This window comes from Phyllobates terribilis, unplaced genomic scaffold (assembly GCF_046119375.1).
Source record: "Phyllobates terribilis strain yellow unplaced genomic scaffold, ASM4611937v1 Scaffold_10__3_contigs__length_209671492, whole genome shotgun sequence".
NCBI lineage: Eukaryota > Metazoa > Chordata > Amphibia > Anura > Dendrobatidae > Phyllobates > Phyllobates terribilis.
The window spans coordinates 69,696,059-69,722,868 of NW_027362770.1; the positions used below are offsets into that span (position 1 = coordinate 69,696,059).

Consider the following 26,810-nt stretch of genomic DNA (forward strand, 5'->3'; position numbering starts at 1 on the left):
GCCAGGGCTCAGAAAGGAAGGAGTGACGTTTTGGAACACAGACTTTGATGGAATGGTCTGCGAGTGTCATGTCGCGTTTTGAGAACCTTTGATGTGCCTAAACAGTGGAAACCCCCAACTAGTGACCCCAATTTGGAAAAATCAAGTATAGTGAGCATTTTTACCCCACAAGTACTACACAGAATTTGATAACATTAGGTCGTCATATGGAAAATGTTGTTTTAGCCCTAAATTTGTAATTTTCACAATGGATAATAGGTGAAAATGGACCCCATAATTTGTTACGCAATTTCTCCTGAATGTGATGATACCCCATATGTAGTCAAAAACAGAAGTTTGGGCACATGGCAGGGTTAGGAAAGGAAAGAGCACTTTTGTCTGGAATAAATTGTGAATGCATGCTGCATTTGGAGAGCCCCTAACATGCGAAAACAGCAGAAACCCCCCGAGGTGACCCCATATTGGAATCTTCTCAGCCTCAGGAATTTATCTGGTGATGTAGTGAGTACTTTGAACCCATAGGTGCCTCACAGAATTTTATAACATTGAGACATGGAAACATAACATTTGAGTGGTAAAAATGTAATTATTGTATTTGCTACAAATTTTCAGGTACACAAGAGTTAATAGGTGAAACTGGACCCTATAATTTATTGCGCAATTTCTCCCTAATGCAGTGATGCCCCATATGTCATCAGAATTACTGTTTGGCAACACATCATGGCCAAGAAGGAACGAGCGCTATTTGGCTTTTGCAGCACATATTTTGCTAGAATAGCTTGCGAGTGACATTTGCGGAGCCCCGATGGTGCCAGAATAGCAGAACAAAAACAAAATTGACCCCATTATAGAAATTGCACCTCTCAATGAATACAGATGCGGGATACCAATTATGTGTACTTTTTTGTTTATTTTTGTTTTATCACAAACGCTGCTTTTTGAGTGGTGAAATGGATTTTAGTAAGTTGTGTGCGCTTTTTTGTGTGTTTTTTTAACTTTTTTATATATTTTATTTCACTTTTTACACTTTTTCACTGTGGGACATGTATGATTTTTATTTTGATTGCTGGTCTCATATACTGCAGTACTCGTGAATATAACTTATAGCTGGATCTCACAGGCCACCGTACCCTTGGGTCATCACATGACCTCAGGGAACCATGATAACCATTGGGACCCGTGATTGTCATTGCAGGGGTCCAATGGTTACTAACTGGGTCTTGTAAACCCCTTGTAACAACTTAAATACCGCTGTCACGATTGACAGTGGTATTTAAGTGGTTAATCGGCCCCGATTGGTCGCAAAACCGGCCGGGGCAAATACTGTAGGGTGTTATCTGTCACATAGAGATGACACCCACGGGAATTGCCGCCACCAGGCGGAGCCATTCCCTTATTCCTGATTGCTGTTTTAAAACAGCAATGAGGTAATAAGGCCCCTTAACGACCTCCGTTTTAATGCGTATCGCGATCGTTAAGGGTTTAAAAGCTCATGAAATAATAATATGGATGATCTCTCTTTTATTTCCCTTTATCCCTCTTTCCCTATTTACCTTTCCCTATTCTCCCCCTTTTTTGTCCACCTTTTCCTTTCCCTTTTTCCTTTCCTCCTTCCCCTCTGAATCTCTTTTCCTGTTCTCTTCTTTGTTTCTTTAAAGTTACAAGTTTGTTTTCTTGAGGTTGATGTAACAGTATATTACATTTTATTTTCCCTTTCCTCCATATTGTAAAAATCCCCAAATAAAAAGAATATTATTATTATTATTATTATTAAAAAAAAAACAACTCATGAAATATTTAGAATTGTACTTCAGGAACCACAGAAACATGTAACTGAAAGATCAAAAAATACTTAAAGGGGTTGTGCCACCATAAAGCACGCCGATACAGTTACACTCTGGGGCAGAGCAGGGAGACTTAATATTCCTGCACTGCTGCGCATCAGCTATGGGGCCCTTGAGCAGGAGGGCGGGGGGCCTCTGGTGTCAGCATCGGGCACCCTGCCCATCCCCCAAATTCAATGATGAGAGAGGGAGCAAGATGCAGGTTGTGCAGGTTGGGAATAGTTGGGGACGGGGCCTGAAATGTAAGGAGTCAAATGTGTCTTTGTTGTAATCTCTGCAGATGGACAAGATGTTGTATCGGTCTGGACCCGATGGAAAAGACAGGAAAGTGAACGATTTCATCAAAAAGAACATCAGCTGTAAGTCACTATCAGTAACTGTGCTGTAATCTCTTATATGTTCTTCAGGACTTGTACCTAGCAATATATGGTCACCATATGGCAGTAATATCAGTGTTGATCTTTGTATAGAGGTTATTTTCAGTAACAGCGCAGTCATCTGCTGAGGGTCTCCTGCATCCAATATTAGGGTGCGCCACCATAATTGTAATCAAGGTTACCTGGTTAGGGGCCCAATCAGAAGTTTTGCCCCAACTAAACCAAAATTCTAGCTACGTCTCTGTTGAGGGAGAATAAGTTGTGCACACTGGGGGTGAGGAGCTGGGGGAACTCTTATGATGACAAAAACTGTGCAAACTCGGCAAGCTGATCGCCCACTACGAGGACGGAATGGAATAACGCCAGGGAGCGCTAGGGAGAATACTTCAGAAGATAAAAGCTTGATATTTATTGAGTGGAGCATGGTTTTGTAATTTACATTTATTAAAATGTATTTATTTCCACCTTTTCTGCTTAGTTAAAAGTATTCTCTATGGTGGCACAACTCCTTTAACCAGCAAACTTTGTGAACACAAAATTTTGTGTCAGTCTCAAAACTTTTGGCTTCAACGATAGAGGTGTTACATGTCATTATAATCCTGCCTTTCATGATAAGGAGCTTCACTGAAAGCTTTTACTTAAAAGAAACAGGAAATATGCGTCTAAAAAGCCTAGAGACCACTGTGAGCATGGCTGGGAAAAGCCAACGTGGACTTCACTCTTGGAGTAACAATCATCCTAGTTGCTCATCCTAGTTGCTTCATACCTGGCGGATTATAAAAGTATGTTTTCTTTGAACTGCATTTTAGAGTGAAACATACATGGTTGCAATTTATTTATTTTACATAACAATTCAATTGTAAGCATTTTGTTACCTGAACAACCTAGAGTTATACACAAATGGTGGTTGGCCTCTAATATATAAGAAAAAGGAATTTTAGCACATGTGAACACTGCCGGGGAATTTACTTTTACAATGCCCATGTGGTAACAAGAATGTATATAGTACAGATAGGAAGCTTAAAAAAGCCTATAGGGGGACACATTATTAATATTAGGAAAGGTAAGTTAGATATTCGTGTTTCTGCCCATTATACAGTGCTGTAATAACGTTCAAAGGCCATAACATTTTGTGATACAAAGTGGCTAAATTTAACTGGAAAATTGAAATTCTAATTAGAAAAAGTGCACCAGTTGCAATTATATAAAAAAATGTAATATAAATTCTTATTGAATAACATATGTGGCATAAAAATATATAAAAAGTGAGTCCCCGAAATGGAAAGACGACACACAGCTCAGGCGTTGTAACAATAAAGGGAATGCCAAAAATATGCTAAAAATAATACACAATGGATAGACATACCAAGAAATTGCTGCTTGAGTACACCAATTAGACCATGAGACTGAGTGAACAACAGAGCAGGCTGTTTAGGTGTATAAAAATACAAATAACAAGATAATGAAGTTGCCTGTTGATGCTAATTACTACTCACAGACAGACCGTGAGCAGAGAAGTCAGACGTTGCGGGGTCAGTACCAAGGGAGCACGTAGAAAACCAAGGGGAAAGACAAAGGTGTAAGTCAGGTCACGGTCTGGGGTCAAAATACCAGGAGATAGAGGATCAAAGCAAAGGGACTAGACAAAGGGATAGTCAGAACACTGTCCAAAAGGGTCAGGCAGGGAAAATTCAGAACTCGGCACAACAGAATCAGGCAAACACTCACCAAGAAGCACAAACTATGTCTGGCAGGGATCAGATGCTAGGAAATCTAGCCGGGAAATCTCCAGAACAGATAACACCTGTAGAAAGTCCAGCACCTCCCAGTCACAGATTGGACGGCCGAGTTGTCAATCAAAACAGTGTCAACTCAACATGACCTAGATTCCATAAGGCAGCAAAACAGTCACTCACTAACCGGAGGAATCGTGACAGTGCCAATATACAGATAAATTTGACTGTTTTGCAAAGTACACTACACACAGGGAAGCACTAGTCATGCACATCACTGCCCATGAGCGCACCAGCATGATAAAACCAATATTACAAGAGGTCACAAGGAGGGGGAACAAGACTAGAGGGATTAATACCATCCCAGCTGATGCATAATAAAGGACCAAAGTGAATTGCTATAATACTAAAGTGCATAGTGCAACATCGTACTGTGAATCAAATATGAAGATTATGCAATGAAAAATTCAATAATCATAATAAGATAATAATAATGAATAAATACAAGATTTTTATAACAAAGATATGCATTTTCTCTACATAATAGAGACTCTGCTTAGATGACATTAGATTGGAGTTGAAAAAACAACTGATAGGTGCCCTTTAAGTATCCCCTTACATAATTCAAATATAAAAACTTACAAAATATTAATCAATGCTAGATTCTTTATCATTGTGCATAGGCTCAAAAGCTAGAGGGTATGATTAGGTAGTATTCCAAGGATTGAGAATACTGGTAACTGTTGGGTAATAAACCATTCTGCTGTTACAATAATACTTTTCTAATAGAAATATCAAATATAATATAGTATGTTTACACCATAGAAGAAATTTGGGTCTGAACAAAGTTCGAGATAAACTTAAAAAAAGTACAAAACTCACCTTCCCTATAAGCTTGCCTTTTCTATTCATACAAAGGTAAAAATCAGTTTCTTTTCCTTTTATCCGGACTTGACTTCCAAAAGTGTCAGTTTCCACAAGCAGCTGGGCTTGGAAAGAAAGAAAAATATTGATCAATTCACTTATAATAATATAGTGCGTTGTGGGATCACAAGCCGAAACTTTTAATGTACTGTACATGACTCTCAGTAATAGTTTTAACCAGAAATTCTAGTGAACTCTGCATAGTTTATAATGACATGTATGGCAACTAGGCAAGTTCAGCCATGCATTTTTTATAAACTTTATTGTGTAAAAAATACGATACCTGAGGGCTCACTCACACAAGGGTATACAGTACAGACCAAAAGTTTGGACACACCTTCTCATTTAAAGATTTTTCTGTATTTTCATGACTATGAAAATAGTACATTCACACTGAAGGCATCAAAACTATGAATTAACACATGTGGAATTATATACTTAACAAAAAAGTGTGAAACAACTGAAAACATGTCTTATATTCTAGGTTCTTCAAAGTAGCCACCTTTTGCTTTGATGACTGCTCTGCACACTCTTGGCATTCTCTTGATGAGCTTCAAGAGGTAGTCACCGGAAATGGTCTTCCAACAATCTTGAAGGAGTTCCCAGAGATGCTTAGCACTTGTTGGCCCTTTTGCCTTCACTCTGCGGTCCAGCTCACCCCAAACCATCTTGATTGGGTTCAGGTCTCGTGACTGTGGAGGCCAGGTCATCTAGCGTAGCACCCCATCACTCTCGTTCTTGGTCAAATAGCCCTTACACAGCCTGGAGGTGTGTTTGGGGTCATTGTCCTGTTGAAAAATAAATGATGGTCCAACTAAACGCAAATCGGATGGAATAGCATGCCGCTGCAAGATGCTGTGGTAGCCATGCTGGTTCAGTATGCCTTCAATTTTGAATAAATCCCCAACAGTGTCACCAGCAAAGCACCCCCACACCATCACACCTCCTCCTCCATGCTTCACAGTGGGAACCAGGCATGTAGAGTCCATCCGTTCACCTTTTCTGCCTCGCACAAAGGCACGGTGGTTGGAACCAAAGATCTCAAATTTGGACTCATCAGACCAAAGCACAGATTTCCACTGGTCTAATGTCCATTCCTTGTGTTCTTTAGCCCAAACAAGTCTCTTCTGCTTGTTGCCTGTCCTTAGCAGTGGTTTCCTAGCAGCTATTTTACCATGAAGGCCTGCTGCACAAAGTCTCGTCTTAACAGTTGTTGTAGAGATGTGTCTGCTGCTAGAACTCTGTGTGGCATTGACCTGGTCTCTAATCTGAGCTGCTGTTAACCTGCGATTTCTGAGGCTGGTGACTCGGATAAACTTATCCTCAGAAGCAGAGGTGACTCTTGGTCTTCCTTTCCTGGGGCGGTCCTGATGTGAGCCAGTTTCTTTGTAGCGCTTTATGGTTTTTGCAACTGCACTTGGGGACACTTTCAAAGTTTTCCCAATTTTTCGGACTGACTGACCTTCATTTCTTAAAGTAATGATGGACACTCGTTTTTCTTTAGTTAGCTGCTTTTTTCTTGCCATAATACAAATTCTAACAGTCTATTCAGTAGGACTATCAGCTGTGTATCCACCAGATTTCTGCACAACACAACTGAGGGTTCCAACCTCATTTATAAGGCAAGAAATCCCACTTATTAAACCTGACAGGGCACACCTGTGAAGTGAAAAACATTTCAGGTGACTACCTCTTGAAGCTCATCAAGAGACTGCCAAGAGTGTGCAAAGCAGTCATCAAAGCAAAAGGTGGCTACTTTGAAGAACCTTGAATATAAGACACATTTTCAGTTGTTTCACACTTTTTTGTTAAGTATATAATTCCACATGAGGTTAATTCATAGTTTTGATGCCTTCAGTGTGAATGTACAATTTTCATAGTCATGAAAATACAGAAAAATCTTTAAATGAGAAGGTGTGTCCAAACTTTTGGTCTGTATTGTACATCGGACAAGTGCTATCCAATATTCTATCGGATAGCACTTTGGCTAATGTTATTTTAAGGGGCAGTGCTGATCATCATGCTGCGAGTTGCTGTGCAAATCGAATCGCACTCACCCATGCAAGTCTATGGGTGCGTGGAAAACTTCGGATTGCACTCGGATGACTTTTGCGGACTCACAGAATGGAGAAGATGAAAAAATCTTGATCTGCATCTTCTGATCACATGTGGTCTGATTCTCTCATCCGAGAGAGTCGAATCACGCTAAGCTGACACTCGGCTCAAACTCTGATCAGAGTTTGAGCCAAGTGTTATTTGCATAATCAATCCAATTCTCTCACATCAGAGAATCTATATTCATGTGACCCTGGCTTAAACCCTTTTTGTTGTTGAGGTAAAGCATTAGAAGCATGGAAAAATAAGTAACAATACAACTAAACCCATTATATTGAAGAGAAAAAAACAATGATCAGCTTAATGAACCATAAGGGTATGTGCGCACGTTCAGGATTTGATTGTATAGATTTCTGCAAGGTTTCTGCATCTCTTGGCAGCAAAAATGCTGCAGCAAGAACGTGTGATTTTGGTGTATTTTTGATGCGTTTTTGTACAGCAATGAATGCTTTTTGGAGCTAAATAAAGATATTTGAAAAAATTAATGCGAGACATCACTTTAACCCTTGGATAACCTGGGATGAGTATATTGGTTAATTTAAATGATTAAAGAATGTGTCTGTTGTATTTCAAATAAAGTGTTTTACTCTAAGTGTGTGTGTTTATTTAACTCTTTACTTACAGGTTTAGTAATGAGGGTGTCTGGATGACACCTCTTCATCACTAAACAAAGGGCTTGGTGTCAGCGACACCTAATCCCATAAACTCTAATCCCAATAGCCCTAATTCCCATTCATGTCATTTCTGGGGCAGCTGAGAAGAAGGTGCCAGTAGGCCAACATGTTCCCTGGCTATCAATAACAGCTCACAGCTGTTTGATTAGCTGCTATGTCCCCACGATCAGCAACCAGCAGTGCATTGGACGCTATTGTCCCATATCACTTCTCCCCTATGCCTCAAAACTACTGGAACAACACATCCACCTTGAACTGTCATCCCACCTTTCCTCCTGCTCCCTCTTTGACTGCTTACAATCTGACTAAAGTCACCAACGACCTACTAACTACCAAATGCAAGTAACACTACAAAAATCTCAGTGATCGATATAGCCCCCCTTCTCCTCAGTGATAGTCATAAGCCTTCCATCTATAGAGTCTTTTAGTTTCTTAATCTGTTGACAATTAACATTTTGAGCAGCACCAACAACATTCTCTACCAGACACTGTTCAGAGAGGTGGACTGTTTTCCTTCACCATAAATATTTTGTTTAAGGAGCCCACAAGTTCTCAAAAAGTTTAGGACAGGTGAGGAAGGGGCCATGTCATTATTCTTTAATCTTTAAGGCATTTATTGGCAGCCAAGCAGTGGAGACTTTGATTAATTTAATAGAGCAATGTCCTGCATAAAAATCATGGTTTTGTTGAAAGATGCAGACTTTTTCCTGTACCACTGTTTGAAGAAAGTGTCTTCTAAATCCTGTCAGTAGGTTTTGGAGTTGATTTTAAAACCATCTTCAACTCGGAAAGGTCCATCTAGTTCATCTTTAAAAATACCAGCTCATAGCAGTGTGACACCTCGCTCCCGCTCGCTGGCCCTACCCTGAGAGATGGGGGTACTCGGAACCGGGCCTCCTGGTGTACGGTGGATGCAGTCGTGGCCTAGGCCCGTCCCGTGCCCAGGGTCGTCACAGTAAAAATAAGGGCCAGGAGGGACGGTGGTAATCGAGTGGATGTAATGACTACGCCACCTGTGGTGCCTGGTGATTCGCCACCAGCGCTGCGGCAGTCCTCTGAGGTGGGATGTCGTGGCAGCAGAAGATGGTACTACTCCCCACAGGCGGAACAGGGCCTCAGAGCAGAGAATACGGATCAGGGGGATCGTAGTGGGTGGTGCGGTGTGGTGTTGCGCTAAAATAAGGGACCGGAGGCAATGGATGCAGTCTTCCAAGCTTTACTCACGTTGTTAGTTGTCAGCTGCAAGGCTTCTCTTTGCCCCTCACGGCACGCTGCGGCCACCAGGAAGGGGTTCAGCACACTCCGGGTAGTTCGGGTGCATCAATCAGGACCCCCTGCACCAGAGTGTTACTAGACTTTCCCACTAGGTCCTCTCCTGTCCATATGTGGTGCATGTTACAAGGCTGGGTCTCCCTCTGGCTACACACAGAACAAGGGTGCGAGTGGCGATTCCGCTCTGTCCGTTACCCAGTGGGATCCTCTAAGCCTCCGGCTTTTCTGACTAGGACATGAAGTAGCAAAGCCTGATATTGGGGGCCGGTACCCCTTTTGCAGCAGGAGTCCCTCTGACTAAGCCAGAATAGTGAGGACAGGTGGCGTATGCCACTCCGTCTGTATCCCCCTGGGATCCTTTTGCCTGTGGAGCTTGTCTCCTCTGCTCCCCTCCAGGCCTTCTTAGGTAGGGACCTTGACCGAGTAGAGACAGCCGTTAACTCTAGCCCGCTCCTCGCCTCAAGGCCAGAGAACAAGGACCGTGTATCTTCAATCAGCTGCAGGTTCCACCGGAAAGCCACGTTCAGTGATGAAAACCACAATCAAAGGACTTTGAACCTAAGATGGCCGTTGATTAAATATGATTGAATGAGTGTAACCTAAAGTGCGTCCTCCACCCTCACCCACTACTTCATTCCCCCGATGTTTTGGTTCCCCCCATCTCCTCTATCCCGGCTGGGGCAGCACTATGGTGTCTTAAAGCCCCCCTCAGGACAGGAGTGGTGTAGTGTTGAACGGATGGCTGAGTCCTGAGAGGTGCTCCACCCTTACCTCAGAGAGGAGATACCACACCTCGGTCTGAGGTGCAGTACCCCTGTGGCGACTGAACCCTCAGGGGCGCCACAGCAGTACCTCACCTCCACCTTGCTGGTGATTCGAAATAGCCATTACTGATCCACCAATGGGACTATCCATCTAGTTTGGCAAGTCTCTATTATCTCATCAGTCCATTAAAGCTTTGAAAAATCTCTCTTCAGATATTTCTTGGCCTAGTCTTGACTTTTCAACGTATGTGTCTTGTTCAGTGGTGGTCGTGTTTCAGCCTCCCTTACTTTGGCCATGTCTTTGAGCACTGAACACCTTAGGGAGGTTTCAGCTCTTGAATATAACAACACTGGAAGATAAGGGGTTCCTGGTTGCTTCAAGCTTGATTCTCCTCAAATCTTTGTCAGTTAACCCCTTCACGACATATGACTTACAATTATACGTCATATGTCATGTCCCTTACATTGACGCGGGTTCGCAAGAGGAGTCACACCTTTCACAGCAGATGAAGGCTATGTTATAACTTGTTACATGCCGCTGACAATCTCTGACAGCAGCATTTAACACGTGCTGGCATGGGGGCACGTCATTCCACGTGCCCAACGGCGTACCCGTAACATGATTGCGGGGCGCCGATGTGTTGCCAAGACAGCTGGGGGTCTGCTGAACACCTCTGTGCTTGTCATGACAATTTTCCTTTTATAGGAGTCTATGATTTTTTGCTATACATAGCAGTTCATGCGATAAGACGATCGCTGCTTCAAGTCCCCTAAGAGAGCTATTAAATACAGTAAAAAGTTTAAAAAAAGTTTTTAAAAATATGAAACAAATAAAAAAATACAAAAGTTCAAATCACTCCCTTCTGCCCCAATAAAAAGAAAACAAAAAATTACACATATTTGGTATTGCTGTATTCATAAAAAGTCCGATCTATCAAAAACTAAAATAAATTAATAGAATCTTTAAACGGTGTAGTGCAAAAAAAATCGAAATGCCAGAATTACGTTTTTTGGGATGCTGGAACATTTCAATCAAATGCAATAACAGGCGATCAAACCATTGTATCTACCCCACAATGGTATCAGCAAAAACGGCAGCTCAGGGTGCAAAAAATAAGCCCTCAAGCAGCCCCAATATCCCGAGAATTAAAAATCAGGTCTCGGAAAACGGCGACACAAGCAAACTCGTTTTCTTTTACAAATTTCCGAATTTGTTTTCAGCACTTAAATAAAAAAATAAAAAAAACTATACATGTTTGGTATCTGTGTAATCATCCTGACCAGGAGAATCATATTACCAGGTCAGTTTTACCGTATAGTGAACATGGTAAATAAAAATCGTGCCTCCGGCACTGACTGACCACCGGCTCTGCAATGCATCAGTGCTGAGGTGGCTGTCAGTCAGTGCCGGGGGCATGGTTACAGCCGCCACTCACTTTGTACTGAGCAGAAATTGAAGCCACATCAGCCCCGCCTCTATGGCTGAAAAGCGGAGACTGTCGGGAGGAATAAAGTTCATTTCCTCCTGGTAGCTGTGCTTTCAGTGTTGCGACCGCATGACGTTAGAGTGCTATTAACCTGCATATTAACCTCATATCTGCAATTTAATAGCATTTTGAAACATGACCAGTTCTCTTTAATGCCATTAAATGTGCATGTGTTTCTCTTTGCTGCAATGTTTAATCGATGTGCCAAAATCTATACATTTTGGCTCATAAAAACCCTGCACACCAATCGTACATGGGGTCTGTAAATGTAACTATATCTCAGTCGAATTATTGCTTGACTTATAACTATTTCTGCTGACTCTACCGCCAAGTTCTCATATTTATTTTCATGAGAAATCAAGAATAAGCCATTGCCAGACATCTTTGGCAGCGGCTTACCTTACATGGGAACAAAAGATTTGGAATGTTGAATTGCAACTTGCATGATCTCTGCCCTGACATCTGCTGTCAGGACGATTTTAGGGGTTTTAATACCCATTACATCACTGGCATGCTTTACTTGGTTTTATCTAATGAGTTGGGGTTTATTTAACAGCCTTTATGGACATCATATAGGAGTTTACCTTTTGTAATTTTTAAAGCCTATCAACTTGCTCTAGTTTGAAATAACAAACAGAGCATTATTACCAACCTCTATTCCACTGCCGCTGCTCCTTGTAATTGTTTACAGGCTGCAGTGGTGAAGACATATGACTCCTGCAGCCGATCACTAGGCACAGCAGCTGGAAGATGTCGGCATCATGAATTGCTGAGCCAAGTGATTAGCTGCAGGGGTCAAATGTCCTGTAGTTGTGATATCCCCACTGAAGTATATAAGTCTGTAAATAATCACTTGGAGCAGCGGTGGAATGCTGACACTTTGGTAAGTAAAGCTCTGTTTATTAATATAACGAGTAAGTAAACTTTTTTGTGCATAATCGATTACCAAATGAGAAATTAATCAATTATGTTCATTGATCTGACTATTTCTGTGTGAAGTGCAATGCTGCTGTGCAGGTCTGACAGCTGGATTTTATCTTCTTTAGAAGCTGTCTTCTGTTGCTGCATTTGAACATCTGTGCTCTCTTGTTGGGCACTTGCCCAACTTCTAATTTATCTGTAATATATATATATTTTATATATATATACAGTACAGACCAAAAGTTTGGACACACCTTCTCATTTAAAGATTTTTCTGTATTTTCATGACTATGAAAATTGTACATTCACACTGAAGGCATCAAAACTATGAATTAACACATGTGGAATTATATACTTAACAAAAAAGTGTGAAACAACTGAAAATATGTCTTATATTCTAGGTTCTTCAAAGTAGCCACCTTTTGCTTTGATGACTGCTTTGCACAATCTTGGCATTCTCTTGATGAGCTTCAAGAGGTAGTCACCGGAAATGGTTTTCACTTCACAGGTGTGCCCTGTCAGGTTTAATAAGTGGGATTTCTTGCCTTATAAATGGGGTTGGGACCATCAGTTGTGTTGTGCAGAAGTCAGGTGGATACACAGCTGATAGTCCTACTGAATAGACTGTTAGAATTTGTATTATGGCAAGAAAAAAGCAGCTAAGTAAAGAAAAACGAGTGGCCACCATTACTTTAAGAAATGAAGATCAGTCAGTGCGAAAAATTGGGAAAACTTTGAAAGTGTCCCCAAGTGCAGTTGCAAAAACCATCAAGCGCTACAAAGAAATTGGCTCACATGAGGACCGCCCCAGGAAAGGAAGACCAAGAGTCACCTCTGCTTCTGAGGATAAGTTTATCCGAGTCACCAGCCTCAGAAATCGCAGGTTAACAGCAGCTCAGATTAGAGACCAGGTCAATGCCACACAGAGTTCTAGCAGCAGACACATCTCTACAACAACTGTCAAGAGGAGACTTTGTGCAGCAGGCCTTCATGGTAAAATAGCTGCTAGGAAACCACTGCTAAGGAAAGGCAACAAGCAGAAGAGACTTGTTTGGGCTAAAGAACACAAGGAATGGACATTAGACCAGTGTAAATCTGTGCTTTGGTCTGATGAGTCCAAATTTGAGATCTTTGGTTCCAACCACCGTGTCTTTGTGCGACGCAGAAAATGTGAACGGATGGACTCTACACGCCTGGTTCCCACCGTGAAGCATGGAGGAGGAGATGTGATGGTGTGGGGGTGCTTTGCTGGTGACACTGTTGGGGATTTATTCAAAATTGAAGGCATACTGAACCAGCATGGCTACCACAGCGTCTTGCAGCTGCATGCTATTCCATCCGGTTTGCGTTTAGTTGGACCATCATTTATTTTTCAACAGGAAAATGACCCCAAACACACCTCCAGGCTGTGTAAGGGCTATTTGACCAAGAAGGGGAGTGATGGGGTGCTACGCCAGATGACCTGGCCTCCACAGTCACCAGATCTGAACCCAGTCGAGATGGTTTGGGGTGAGCTGGACCGCAGAGTGAAGGCAAAAGGGCCAACAAGTGCTAAGCATCTCTGGGAACTCATTCAAGATTGTTGGAAGACCATTTCCGGTGACTACCTCTTGAAGCTCATCAAGAGAATGCCAAGAGTGTGCAAAGCAGTCATCAAAGCATAAGGTGGCTACTTTGAAGAACCTAGAATATAAGACATATTTTCAGTTGTTTCACACTTTTTGTTAAGTATATAATTCCACATGTGTTAATTCATAGTTTTGATGCCTTCATTGTGAATGTACAATTTTCATAGTCATGAAAATGCAGAAAAATCTTTAAATGAGAAGGTGTGTCCAAAGTTTTGGTCTGCACTGTATATATATATATATATATATATATATATATATATATATATATATATATATACTTAGGTCGCTCTATACATAAAACTGGTGAAATAGGTATTGAACACATCACCCATTTTCTAAGTAAATCTATTTCTAAAGGTGCTATTGACATGAAATTCTCACCAGATGTCAGCAACAACCCATCCAACCTACACATGCAAAGAAATCAAACCATAGATGTCCATAGATTAAGTTATGTGTAGTAATGAGAAATGACACAGGGAAAAAGTATTGATCACATGAGGAAAGAGGTGAAAAAGGCCATGACACCAGCTGAAATCTATCAGTGATTAGAAAGCAATCCTGCCACTTAGTGAAAAATAATATCAGCTGGTTCAACTGATAGCCTATAAAAGGTGTCTCATTACCAAGGTGTCACATGAGAAACATCTCATGGTGGGTAAAACCAGTGAGCTTTCTCAAGACCTTCGCAACCTTATTGTTGCAAAGCATACTGATGGCCTTGGTTGCAGAAAAATTTCTAAACTACTGAAGGTTCCAGTGAGCACTGTTGGGACGTAGTCCGGAAGTGGAAAGAGCATAATTTCACCGTAAACCAACCACAATCAGGTGCTCCCTGCAATATTTCAGGCAGAGGAGTGAAAAGAATTATCAGAAGAGTTGTCTAAGAGCTAATGACCACCTGTGGAGAGTTATAGAAAGACAGGGAATCAGCAGGTACAACTGTTTCAAAGAAAACTATAAGGTCACATGCACACATTCAGTATTTGGTGAATTTTTCACCTCTGTATTTGTAAGCCAAAACCAGGAGTGGAACAGTCAGAGGAAAAGTATAATAGAAACTCGTGCACCACTTTTGTATTTTTCACCCTTTCTTGGTTTTGGCTGACAAATACTGAGGTAAAATACTCAACCAAATACTGAACGTGTGAATGTGGCCTTGGTAATGCACTCAACCCGAATGGCCTGTATGCACCGTCACCATGAAAGACTCCATTGCTGTACAAAAAGCATATTCAAGCGTGTTTAAAGTTTGCTCAACAACATTTAAACAAGCCTGTGAAATACTGGGAGAATATAGTCTAGTCAGATGAGACAAATATTGAAATCTTTGGATGCCATAATACACATGTTTGGAGGCCAAAAGGCACAGCATATCACCCCTAAAACACCATACCAACAGTGAAGTTTGGAGGTGGGAACATCAAGGTGTGGGGCTGTTTTTCAGCAAATGACACCGGCAAACTTCATATAATTGAAGGAAGGATGAATGGACAAATGTACTGAGAAATTCTTGATAAAAATCTGCTGCCATCTACCAGGATGATGAAGATGAAATGAGGGTGGACATTTCAGCAAAGCAATCATCCCAAACACACAGCCAAGGAAACTCTCAATTGATTTCAGTGAAAGAAAATAAAGCTGCTAGAATGGCCCAGCTAATCATCGAACCTGAATCCAGTAGAAAATTCATGGAAGGAACTATAGTGGAAAGTTCATAGAAAGAGCCCATGGAACCTTTAGAATTTGAAAATTGTTTGTGTGGAATAATGGGCCAAAATCACAACTGAGCAATACATGAGACTAGTTTCTCTTGAAGCTGTCATCACTAACAAAGGCTTTTGTACGAACTATTAAATACATTTCAGTAGGCCTGTTCAATACTTTTTCCCTGTCATTTCTCATCATTACATATAGCTTAATTTATGGACATCTATGGTTTGATTTCTTTGCCTCTGGATTGGATGGATTGTTGCTGATATCTGGAGAGAATTTCATGTCAATAGCACCTTTAGAAATATATTTACTTAGAAAATTGGTGACGTGTTCAATACTTATTTCACCCACAGTATGTCTATACATGTGTAATAAATATCTATGTAGAGAGTTATATAAAGTGAGAGACAAATGAGTTTAGAGCGAGTAAAATATGCTCCTTAGGCATTGTGTCTTTTTTTGCATGGGGGGAGGAGCATAATCAGTCAATAGTAATTGACTGTGGGTTCCTGTCTCCAGTACTGGCACACTTACACACTTTGAGCTCATAAATAAAGTTGGTGGGGGTGAGGAAGACCAGCTGAGGCAGTAGGTGCCACCTCTGGGACAGGTAGGAGACCACTACACATCTGAATCCTGGCAACAAGGAAGTCTAGATGAGAAGCTTCTTACTGGTGCTTTAAGGGGGAACATTTCTTCTTGTGGAGAGTGCCAAGCCAGTTTAAGGAGACTTATAGGCCATACAATGCTCTTCTAAGAATTTAAATATTTAAATAGCCTCTCCAGAGAAAAAGAGGACTTCAACTTTAGCAGCACCCATTGGATATAGCAGTCGTAAAACTCTTCTGATGGAGGGGAAAACATCTCGAAACATGTGTCTGCAAATGAAGTGTCTGGTTTGGCTTCTTATCCTAAGTCATGCGGCAAGACTCGTTAAAGAATCAATATTGACTTTTACTACTTTGGCTACTTACTATAGGTGGTGCCAGAGTTGAAGTCCTCTTCCTCTCTGAAGAAAATACTTGTATATGGCAAGAAGAAAGCTAACTATGCACATGCAGAGATGTCAATGATACCAGCTCTGCAAGACTCTTGCAAGCTGGTCCATCTGTGCCCCACTCCTTGCACTATCGGTACTCTGATTACAAAAATTGAGTGTACTGATGTTCAAATTCAACAAGGGAGGGCAGCTCTAAAAGAAGATGACATCCACCTGTTAGACCTTTGCAGCAGCATAGCATTTCATACAGAAGTCAGCTAAATCGGGTAAAGAAGAAGATTGCAAAATCTTTTCATTTTTCATTTGAGAATCGATTATTGAAATAACAGTTTACTCATTAAACAAGAGGAAGCTGCTAGACTTTAAAAATGATATAAACAGAAAGCCCATTCTAAGAGTATTGGGCTGCATTTCTGTAAGTTAGGCAGGTTATGAGTTATCCTTAAAGGGATTTTACTACAATATAAAATGTTTCCTACGAAAGGTCTTGGGAAAACAATACATTTTTCAAATAGAATTCAATTCGAGATGCATCCTTTTTCTATATCAGACAAATAGCCTGATCACTGGTCTTTTAATTTACTTCGAACTGCATAGTTCATCCACCAGCCAGCTTCTCCTGCTGTGGCCGAACATGCGCAGTTGATATCTGTAGTTAGTAGTGCAGTCAGAGAGTGCCAATATCATTCACACCAGCCCCGGCAGGCAGCGGAGTCCTCAGACCCAGAGCCAAGCAGGCTAGCGCACTGTTATAAGCAGCACTCATGACTATGTGCCAGTCAGAGAGCTCATATCATGCAGACACATAGTGTCGGTCTATGCAGCCTGTACTATGGCTGAGTGCACTCTACTACAAATTTCTTTATAAAATGCGTATTGTATTCCCAATAACTTTTAGATAGGATAAATCTTTTGCTCGTGTTAAAACACCTTTAATAATGATAATAAAAAGCTATTTAATTCTACATACCGTGTCATCTAGGAGATGTCTCAACAGTACCACAAGGTCAAGGACAACATCTGCAAGGAGTTAGTATGTTCTCCCCTTGTTTACATGGGTTTCCTCCGGGTTCTCCGGTTTCCTCCCACACTCCAAAGACATACTGATAGGGAATCTAGATTGTGTGCCCCATTGGGGACAGTGATGATAATGTCTGTAAAGCGCTGTGGAATTAATGGCGCTATATACAGTAAGTGAGTAAAATAAATAAATATTTAGTAAAAAGATAAAGCAATAAGTTTTGCCCTAACTTGTGTCCAAAATATTACCAGGGACAGGAATAAACCACACAAGTAGAGTGAAAACATTTTTTTATCACTTCCTAAAATATTTACTTTTTTTCCTAAGATTAGTATTACTTTTCTTACTTTCTGCAAAACGTGTTCTATTTGTAATTGCTTTGCACATAGTTCTGGTTTACTTAAAATGCAAAGTCAAACATTGTATAAAATTTTCTGTTTGCTTTTTTTCACCTGCAAATTTTTTTTGCACAATTGCTATAGTCTAGACATAAGCAGTCTACATTGCACACATTCCTTAAAACTAGATATCTGAACAGTTTTCCTAATGATATATTTTTAAAAGCGAAATCTTCCATTGCATGCTTTACACTTATTGGACCGTTTACTTTAAAACTTCCTGAGAACTCCCACTGGAAGAGGGAATTCCTTAAAATGTCTAACTCAAGACGGTTATGCATATTGTGCAATATCTTGCACCTAACATAATACAAAATTTGCACGTTTGAAGTATAAAATCAAAGAGAAAAGACAAATCAGAGAAGGCAGGAATTCAATCATTTATACAAAATCAGACAGCTTTTACATTCAGCCAAAAAGCTTGCTACATTTTTAAACATTCCATTAAATCACTTTGTAATTTGGATCTCAGACCCACAAGCATATTTCAAAGGCATTCTGGAATCATAAAACCTCACTAGTTGGCGAGGCTTTACTTGAACAGCTCCACATTTTCTGTAGCAGAAGTTTCCTAGTACACTTAACTAAACATTCTTAGCTAAAAAACCTGGGAAAGAATTTTTCAGTATCAGACATAACGTACAGAGTCTAGCCTCTATTTGTGCCAATTGCAAAGGTCATATTATGCAGAAGTAACGTAGTGTATCAGCACTGCAACATTGTTTTAAATCCTAAAACACATCTATTAAAGAGACTATATTACAAAATGTAACATAAAAATGTTTAAAAAAAGAAATACTACAATGTAATATATAAGCTGTAGTCTTGAAAAATGTTAGATAACTAAGACTGTTTGCATTGTTCTAGAAACAGAGAAAATGAATTCATGTGAAATACATATCTGACATTTGTAAACTGAAGCAGAAGTGCCCCATTGACTATAATATAGTAATATAGTCCGTCAGGTGTCTGTTAAGTTTCAGCTTTTCAGGTTTTATTTTAACATATAAAAAAAAGCATAATTGTTAAAGTTTAGGTTGATTTTCATTTGATATGTTTGGTGATGATTAGTGCTCGATTAGTTTAGTTTTAATATGTAAACAATGAAGGCAGCAAAACAGCACAGCTCTATTCACTGTGTAGTCACTGTGCACTAATACTGCAGTTCAGCTACTATTACATCATCAAAAAAAAATAAAAAATTCTAATTTTATTAGATCTATTTTAAAATGTGCAAAAATGACAATATATCCATCTAATGGTTGTTATTTCAAGTAATGAATGGCTACACAGTACACAAAAAAAATTCTTCAAAAATAGATAAATAAAATGTCCGTGCTGTCAATCAGTATGGATTATGAAAATTGTTTTCCCTTATAGAATAATAAAGTGCCAGTGCCAAATATTTGATAGTAGATAATATGATCTAAATGGGGATTATAGGTCAGGTCACTTTGTAATAACTGTTCCCTCTGTATACTTTTTTGTTTCCTCCCTGCCCAAGAGATTGTGTGATCAGACCATGTTCCTGTACGGTCAGACACGGCCATTACACAGTACACAGCAGGGGCACATTTATAAGATTATCTCAGCACAGGCACATTTTTTTAAAACACGTCCAATTGTGGAAATTATTATTATTTCAAGATCTATTGATTAAAATGAACTTTGTTTATGGGAAAACCCCTTTAACCCCTTAAGCCCCGGAGCATTTTTTTTTTTTTGCATTTTCGTTTTTGCTCCCCTTGTTCCCAGAGCCATAGCGTTTTTATTTTTTGGTCAATATGGCCATGTGAGGGCTTATTTTTTGCGGGACGAGTTGTACTTTTCAACGACATTACTAGTTTTACCATATCCTGTACGGGAAAACGGGAAAAAAATTCCAAGTGCGGTAAAATTGCAAAAAAAGTGCAATACCACAGTTGTTTTTTATTTTATTTTTTTACCATGTTCACTGAATGCTAAAACTGACCTGCCCTTCTCATTCTACAGGTCATTACGAGTTCATAGACACCAAACATGTATAGGTTCTTTTATATTTTAGTGGTGAAAAAAAAATCCAAAATTTGGTAAAAAAATAAATAAAAAATAGCGCCATTTTCTAAGACCCGTAGCGTCTCCATTTTTTGTGATCTGGGGCTGGTTGATGGCTTATTTTTTGCGCACCGGGCTGACGTTTTTATTGATAACATTTGGGGTAGATCCGATGTTTTGATCGCCCGTTATTGCATTTTATTGCAATTTTGCGGCGACCAAAAAACGTAATTCTGGCGTTTAGAATTTTTTTCTCGTTACGCCGTTTACCGATCGGATTAATTCTTTTTTTATATTGATAGATCGGGTGATTCTGAACGCGGCGATACCAAATATGTGTATGGGGTTTTTTTTTTTTATATTTTATTTTGAATGGGGCGAAAGGGGGGTGATTTAAACTTTTATATTTTTTTATTTTTTTTAATATTTTTAAAAACTTTTTTTTTTTACTTTTTGCATGCTTCTATAGTCTCCATAGGAGACTAGAAGCAGCAACTATCCGATCGCCTCTGCTACATACAGGGGACGAGCAGGTCCCCTGCATGCAGCAGAAATGGTCCTGTGCTATGAGCGCCGACCACTAGGTGGCGCTCATAGCGACAAGATCATGACAACCACAGGCGTCTACTGCAGACCCTGGGTTGTCATGTCCACCCATCGGCGACCCGCGATCACGTGACGGGGTCGCCGGTGGGCGGGGCTTATGACGCGCTATCCGGAAGCGCGCGTTAAATGCTGCTGTCGGAGATTGACAGCGGCATTTAACATGTTAACAGCCGCGGGTGGATCGCGATTCCACCCGCGGCTGTTGCGGGCACATGTCAGCTGTAAGAATCAGCTGACATGTGCTCTGTTCAGTGAGGGCTCAGCGCAGCAGCCCTCACTGAACGGGCAGTACGCAAATATGCGTACTAATACGTCCCCGGTAAGTAAGGGGTTAAGACTAGGGCTACACGGCATCCTTGGCCGCAGTAGCTGATCAGAGCTTGCTAGGTGTCGCTGCTACATTAATAAAAACGAGAATGTTCAGCTCACCTGATGAAAAATGTTGAAATGTCAAGATGTGCATGGACACTGGGTCTTGGTCACAAGGATAAGGCAACACATAAGGAAAAACAGTAGTCTTTTCCATCCCCAAATTTACAAATAAAAAAGAGCTTTATTAATCTATAAAAAAGATTTTGTATGAAAAACGCACAAGTTTAAATACACCCTGATAAAATATTCTACACCTAAACAGTAAAAACGGTTCTTAGTCATGTCATGACTTTTTTATCTGTAAATTTGGAGACTGAATCCTGACAAGATGACTGTTTTTCCATATGTGTTGCTGCTACACTGAAGCAATACAAGTTAATGGGGCCAAGCAAGTCACAAAAAATCTGATACTGTTGGACTTCTTGTGACTTGATTGTCGCAGTACCCTCGGGCTTGAAATGCGACCCCATTCATTCATTGTGTTCCGATGTAGTAGCATCTCCAGGTGTTGAAGGCCAAAGTCGCAGTATACTTCTAGCCTAAAGATGCAGTCCAGTGAATTTTTCCATCCTTGCAACCCCTACATGACTGTCTGTCACACTCTGCACATTATCCAGGCAGTTCAACCTCCTCTTTTTTCTCCTCAAACTACATTTTAATTTCCTGATTTCACCTTTAATTTTATTCATCTATGCTCTGCTATCAATCCCATGATATTTTAGTACAGCATGACATGGACAGATAAAATTAGTTATGTTTCTGTCTGCAGCGGCATAACTAGAGTCTGATGGGCCCTGGTGCAAGATTTGGACTGCCCCCCCATCTTAAATACATTTTATATATATATTGTGACAAAGTCACTAGCACAGTACTGGAGGGGAGATATGCTTCGCTGCGGCTGTTAGCCTCAGTAAATTGAAACCTTGAAGTTTTCTCCAGCATGTTATATGTTCAATGTTAACATGTTACATGTTTAACATGTTACATGTTAAAACGCCATTTTAAAAGGGCTTGGTTTTTTTGTGAATAGCCATAGTGCAGGTGGGAGGCCATTCACCATATCTCCACCCCAGGGTGTGGTCTGGGCTATAAATAGCCAGCCTTTTGACTCAGATGTTGTTCAGTGTATGGAGAAGCTAGCTCCTGAGAGAGAGGAGCTTGTGTTTTTGTGCTAACCTGGACCGCTTGTTATTGGTAACCCTGAGTGGCCGAACCCCGGCCGACGTAAGGATTGTTCTGTACCTTTTTCTTTACTGCTATGCTAGAAGGGCCATGTTTATTTTATGAAATTTGCCATGGTTTATGATGTTTTTTAATAAACCACCAAGAAATTTAAAGAGACAGTGTTCGGTGTCTACCGCTGAGTGCAGCAGAGCAAGCCACTCTACCACAGGTGGTGTTACAAGTGCGGCAACTTTCCCAACAAACACGTGTGACTGCTAAAAGAGGTACTGCATGTCCTGGGTGAAAAAATACTCACCTTTACTTTGCTCCCCACCACGCGCTGTCCTCTTGTGATGCCACCAACTGACTTCGGCATCCAATGGGAGCAAATGACATCACTGCCATGCGCCCCTTCACATGCTCCTCTGATTGGCCGGCAGTGTGTATTGCCGTGCATGAACCCAATGTGTCTGGGCGCCGCAGTACACTGCAGCTGGAAGTGCGTCCAAGGACGCACATCCCGTTGAAGTTTCTGCTGGCATCGGCAGGCCCCTGACCCACCAGGCCTGGTCACAGTGGCGACCGCGGTCATTACGCCCCTGTCTGTCTGCTGTGAAGACAGTGTGATTATCCTCTCTAAAATCTTTTAAATAAGCTAGTATATTATAAAATTGTAAGTATATAGTCAGTAGGCTGATGTGTGATGTCCTTCATTATAACTGTGTGACAATCTCTGTCTAGTCATCATTATTATGTGTGATAGGAGTTTCTGGGTACACATTTCAAGAACTGCAGTGATGCAGTCCATGCAGTTTCACCATGCAAGCAGTTCTGGTGACTGAGATGCTGATCAACTCTAAAGAACATAAAGGGGCAAAATTCCCAGGGGGTTGTCTTGGGACAACATGACCCAATTGAAGATATGAATACATTGAAATTTCAAATAGAAAGTACAACAAAATATGTCAATTCTGGCAGAATTACGTGTATTTAATGGGAGACTACTACAGGTGCTTCTCACAAAATTAGAATATTATCAAAAAGTTAATTTATTTCAGTTCTTCAATACAAAAAGTGAAACTCATATATTATATAGAGTCATTACACACAGAGTGATCTATTTCAAGTGTTTATTTCTGTTAATGTTGATGATTATGGCTTACAGCCAATGAAAACACAAAAGTCATTATCACAAATATTAGAATAATTAACAAAAAACACCTGCAAAGGTTTCCGAAGTGTTTAAAAAGTTCCCTTAGTCTGTTTCAGTAAGCTCCGCAATGATGGGGGAAGACTGCTGACTTGACTGATGTCCAGAAGGCAGTCATTGACACACTCCACAAGGAGGGTAAGCCACAAAAGGTCATTGCTAAAGAAGCTGGCTGTTCACAGAGTGCTGTATCCAAGCATATTAATGGAAAGTTGAGTGGAAGGAAAAAGTGTGGAAGAAAAAGGTGCACAAGCAACCGGTATAACCGCAGCCTTGAAAGGATTAAGAAAAGGCCATTCAAAAATTTGGGGGAGATTCACAAAGAGTGAACTGCTGCTGGAGTCATTGCTTCAAGAGCCACCACACACAGACATATCCAGGACATGGGCTACAAGTGTCATATTTCTTGTGTCAAGCCACTCATGACCAATAGACAACGCCAGAACATTTATTTAATGTTATAGCTTTAGTATGGCTATCGTATATGTTGTACTTTGCTGCCATCTACTGGCCATTGCCATAATACGTTGCTTATGTATTATTACTGTGTTACCCACAATCCTTCCTATCTGCAACTCCTCCTATCTCCTTCTCCCTCACTTCCTTCTCCTTGTCTCAGTGCCATCATGACAACACATGCTGCAGGGCTGGAGAAAGGATTCTCTTGTTACCTCTACCTGGCGATTCTAATAACCTGCAGTTCTAACTTCTATCTCATCTTCATCCCCTCATCTTCCTTGACATCTCATCAAGGTACTGTGAATAAAACCTGTTGAATTCATCACTGCATCATCCCTCTGGACTAATCACAAGCAGTTCATAAAGAATAGAAGCACAGGTCAGTGAATAACGCTATCTGCCATTGCTTATACAGAAATACGTGTTCACATCCCTCAGACACATCTCACCCATGTACATCGGTGGCAGAATAAGCGTCTTACCTGGGCCAAGGAGAAAAAGACCTGGACTGTTGCTCAGTGGTCCAAGGTGTTGTTTTCAGATGAAAGTAAATTTTGCATTTCATTTGGAAATCAAGGTCCCAGAGTCTGGAGGAAGAGTGGAGAGGCCACAATCCAAGCTGCTTGAGGTCTAGTGTGAAGTTTCCACAATCAGTGATGGTTTGGAGAGCCATGTCATCTGCTGGTGTAGGTCCACTGTGTTTTATCAAGACCAAAGTCAGCGCAGCCGTCTACCAGGAAACTTTAGAGCACTTCATGCTTCCCTCTGCCGACAAGCTTTTTGGAGATGGAAATTTCATTCTCCTGCAGGTCTTGGCACCTGTCCACACTGTCAAAAGTACCAATACCTGGTTTAAAAACAACAGTATCACTGTGCTTGATTGGCCAGCAAACTCGCCTGACCTTAACCCCATAGAGAATCTATGGGGTATTGTCAAGAGGAATATGAGAGACACCAGACCCAACAATGCAGACGAGCTGAAGGCTGCTATCAAAGCCATCTGGGCTTCCATAACACCTCAGCAGTGCCACAGGCTGATCACCTCCATGCCACACCGCATTGATGCAGTAATTGATGCAGAAGGAGCCCCGACCAAGTATTGAGTGCATTTACTGATCATACATTTGAGCACCAGCAAGGAACGCTACATACTTTTGGTGTGAGTAACCATGTGTTATACAATGTGACTTCTCAGCTTATTTGTTTCTCCTTATGTCTGCCTATTAGGATTATCCTTGCATATGCACTTTATGAGATTTAGCTCCTTTTTGGCTACATTTGACCATTATTTACATATACATTGAATATATTGATTAGAATTTCTTGAATTGCGATATCTTGTAGTCCTCATTAGTCCTCTAAGCATTAGCACTTTATGTATTATCTATGGATTCATTTTAGGTTATTGATTGGCAGCCTGCTTGATACCCCCTAAATATGGATTGTTTACGATTATGTTCCTTGCTCGTGCCCTTGTTTGTTCTGTTATTTTATTTTTCATTGTTCCCTGTTACTGTGTATTTCCATCCCATTTTCCATTTATGATTGTGAATTAATAAATACTCTTTTGTACTAGTCAATTTTGTGGATCTTTATTCGAAGCTTTGTCTCTCAGGTTTGTTTCCTGAACATACATTTCAGTAGACCAACATTTCAGATTTTAAAATAATTTTTCAAGCTGGTGTTATACAGTATTCTAATTTACTGAGATAATGACTATTGTGTTTTCATTTGCTGTAAGCCATAATCATCAACATTAATAGAAATAAACACTTGAAATAGATCACTCTGTTTGCAATGACTCTATAAAATATGAGTTTGACTTATTGTATTGAAGAATTGAAATAAATTAACTTTTTGATCATATTCTAATTTAGTGAGATGCACCTGTATCTGTACCTACTACCAAGATAGAGACACAAACCCTTTGTATGTTCTCCGACGCTTCAATCAAAGCAATTGCTGGGGTATGTTATTTGAAAATGATAGACACTAGTGGACAATGCCATGTAGGGTTCGTCATGAGCAGAGCAAAGCTAACACCGCTCCGTGAACACACCGTACGACGCCTGGAACTTTGTGCCGCTGTGTCTGCAGTAGAGTTGGCCGAACTCGTCACTATGGAAATGAACCTGGAGATTAAAGACATTGAGTTCTACACTGACAGCAAGATAGTTCTAGGACACACCCATAATGAAGTGAGACACTTCTATGGCTACGTCAGTAACAGAGTGCTCAAAATCAGAAGGTCTACCTCACCAGAGAAATGAAAATATGTACCTACACATCTCAACCCTGCGGATCAGGCAACCAGATTCGTTGCTGCTAATCACCTTAAAGACACAATTTGGTTTAAAGGCCCTGAGTTTTTGTATAGACCATTGCCCAGCTTAACAGAACCAGCCTTGTTTGAACTAGTGGATCCGCATGCTGATATAGAAATATGTCCTCAAGTGTCTGCCTTACATAGAGACTTTGAACTGCCACCTGGGATCCCAGTGATTCAGTAGGTTCTCTACTTGAAATTCGCTCGTCCGTGCCATCGCCTACCTGATCCACATAGCTCAGTTTTACAAGACAAACTCATCAGCAAAAAAAGGAAACTGCTCAGGCTGGCACCATTGTAAACTTGTTCACACAGCTCTCAATCTAGAGCAGTCAAAAAATGTAATTATCCGAACTGTACAGCATGAAAACGACGCCAAAGAAATTGACTGCATAAACAACCAAAGACCAATGCCAAAAGATAGTGTTCTGAGGAAACGCAACCCAGTCATTGATTGTGATGGTCTCTTGAGAATAGGACGACGGCTTAAAGAAGCAAAAATAGACTCTGCAGAGAAACATCCTGTGATAGTTCCTGGACAACACCACATAGCACCTCTGCTTGTTCAACATTACCATGAGAGGACGAAGCACCAAGATCGTATGTTCACAGAGGGAGCCTTATGAGCAGCTGGACTGTGGATAATTGGAGTTAAGAGATGTGTGTGCAGATTCATCTTTAACTGTGTTACTTGCAAGAAACTTTGTGTTATGTCATAGATTCCGCAGATGGCAGATCTTCCGTACCACCGACTTAGCAGAG

General features: G+C 40.7%; 1 protein-coding gene across 1 annotated transcript in view; it reads right to left on the reverse strand.

The window, feature by feature from the left end:
* FGF18 (fibroblast growth factor 18) overlaps window positions 1-26,810 on the reverse strand; it is a 622,141-nt gene that overhangs the window by 213,707 nt on the left and 381,624 nt on the right. The window contains exon 3 of the mRNA XM_073649281.1: window positions 4,837-4,943. Within this exon, the coding sequence (XP_073505382.1) occupies window positions 4,837-4,943 (107 nt within the window). The remainder of the gene's footprint in view (window positions 1-4,836; window positions 4,944-26,810) is intronic.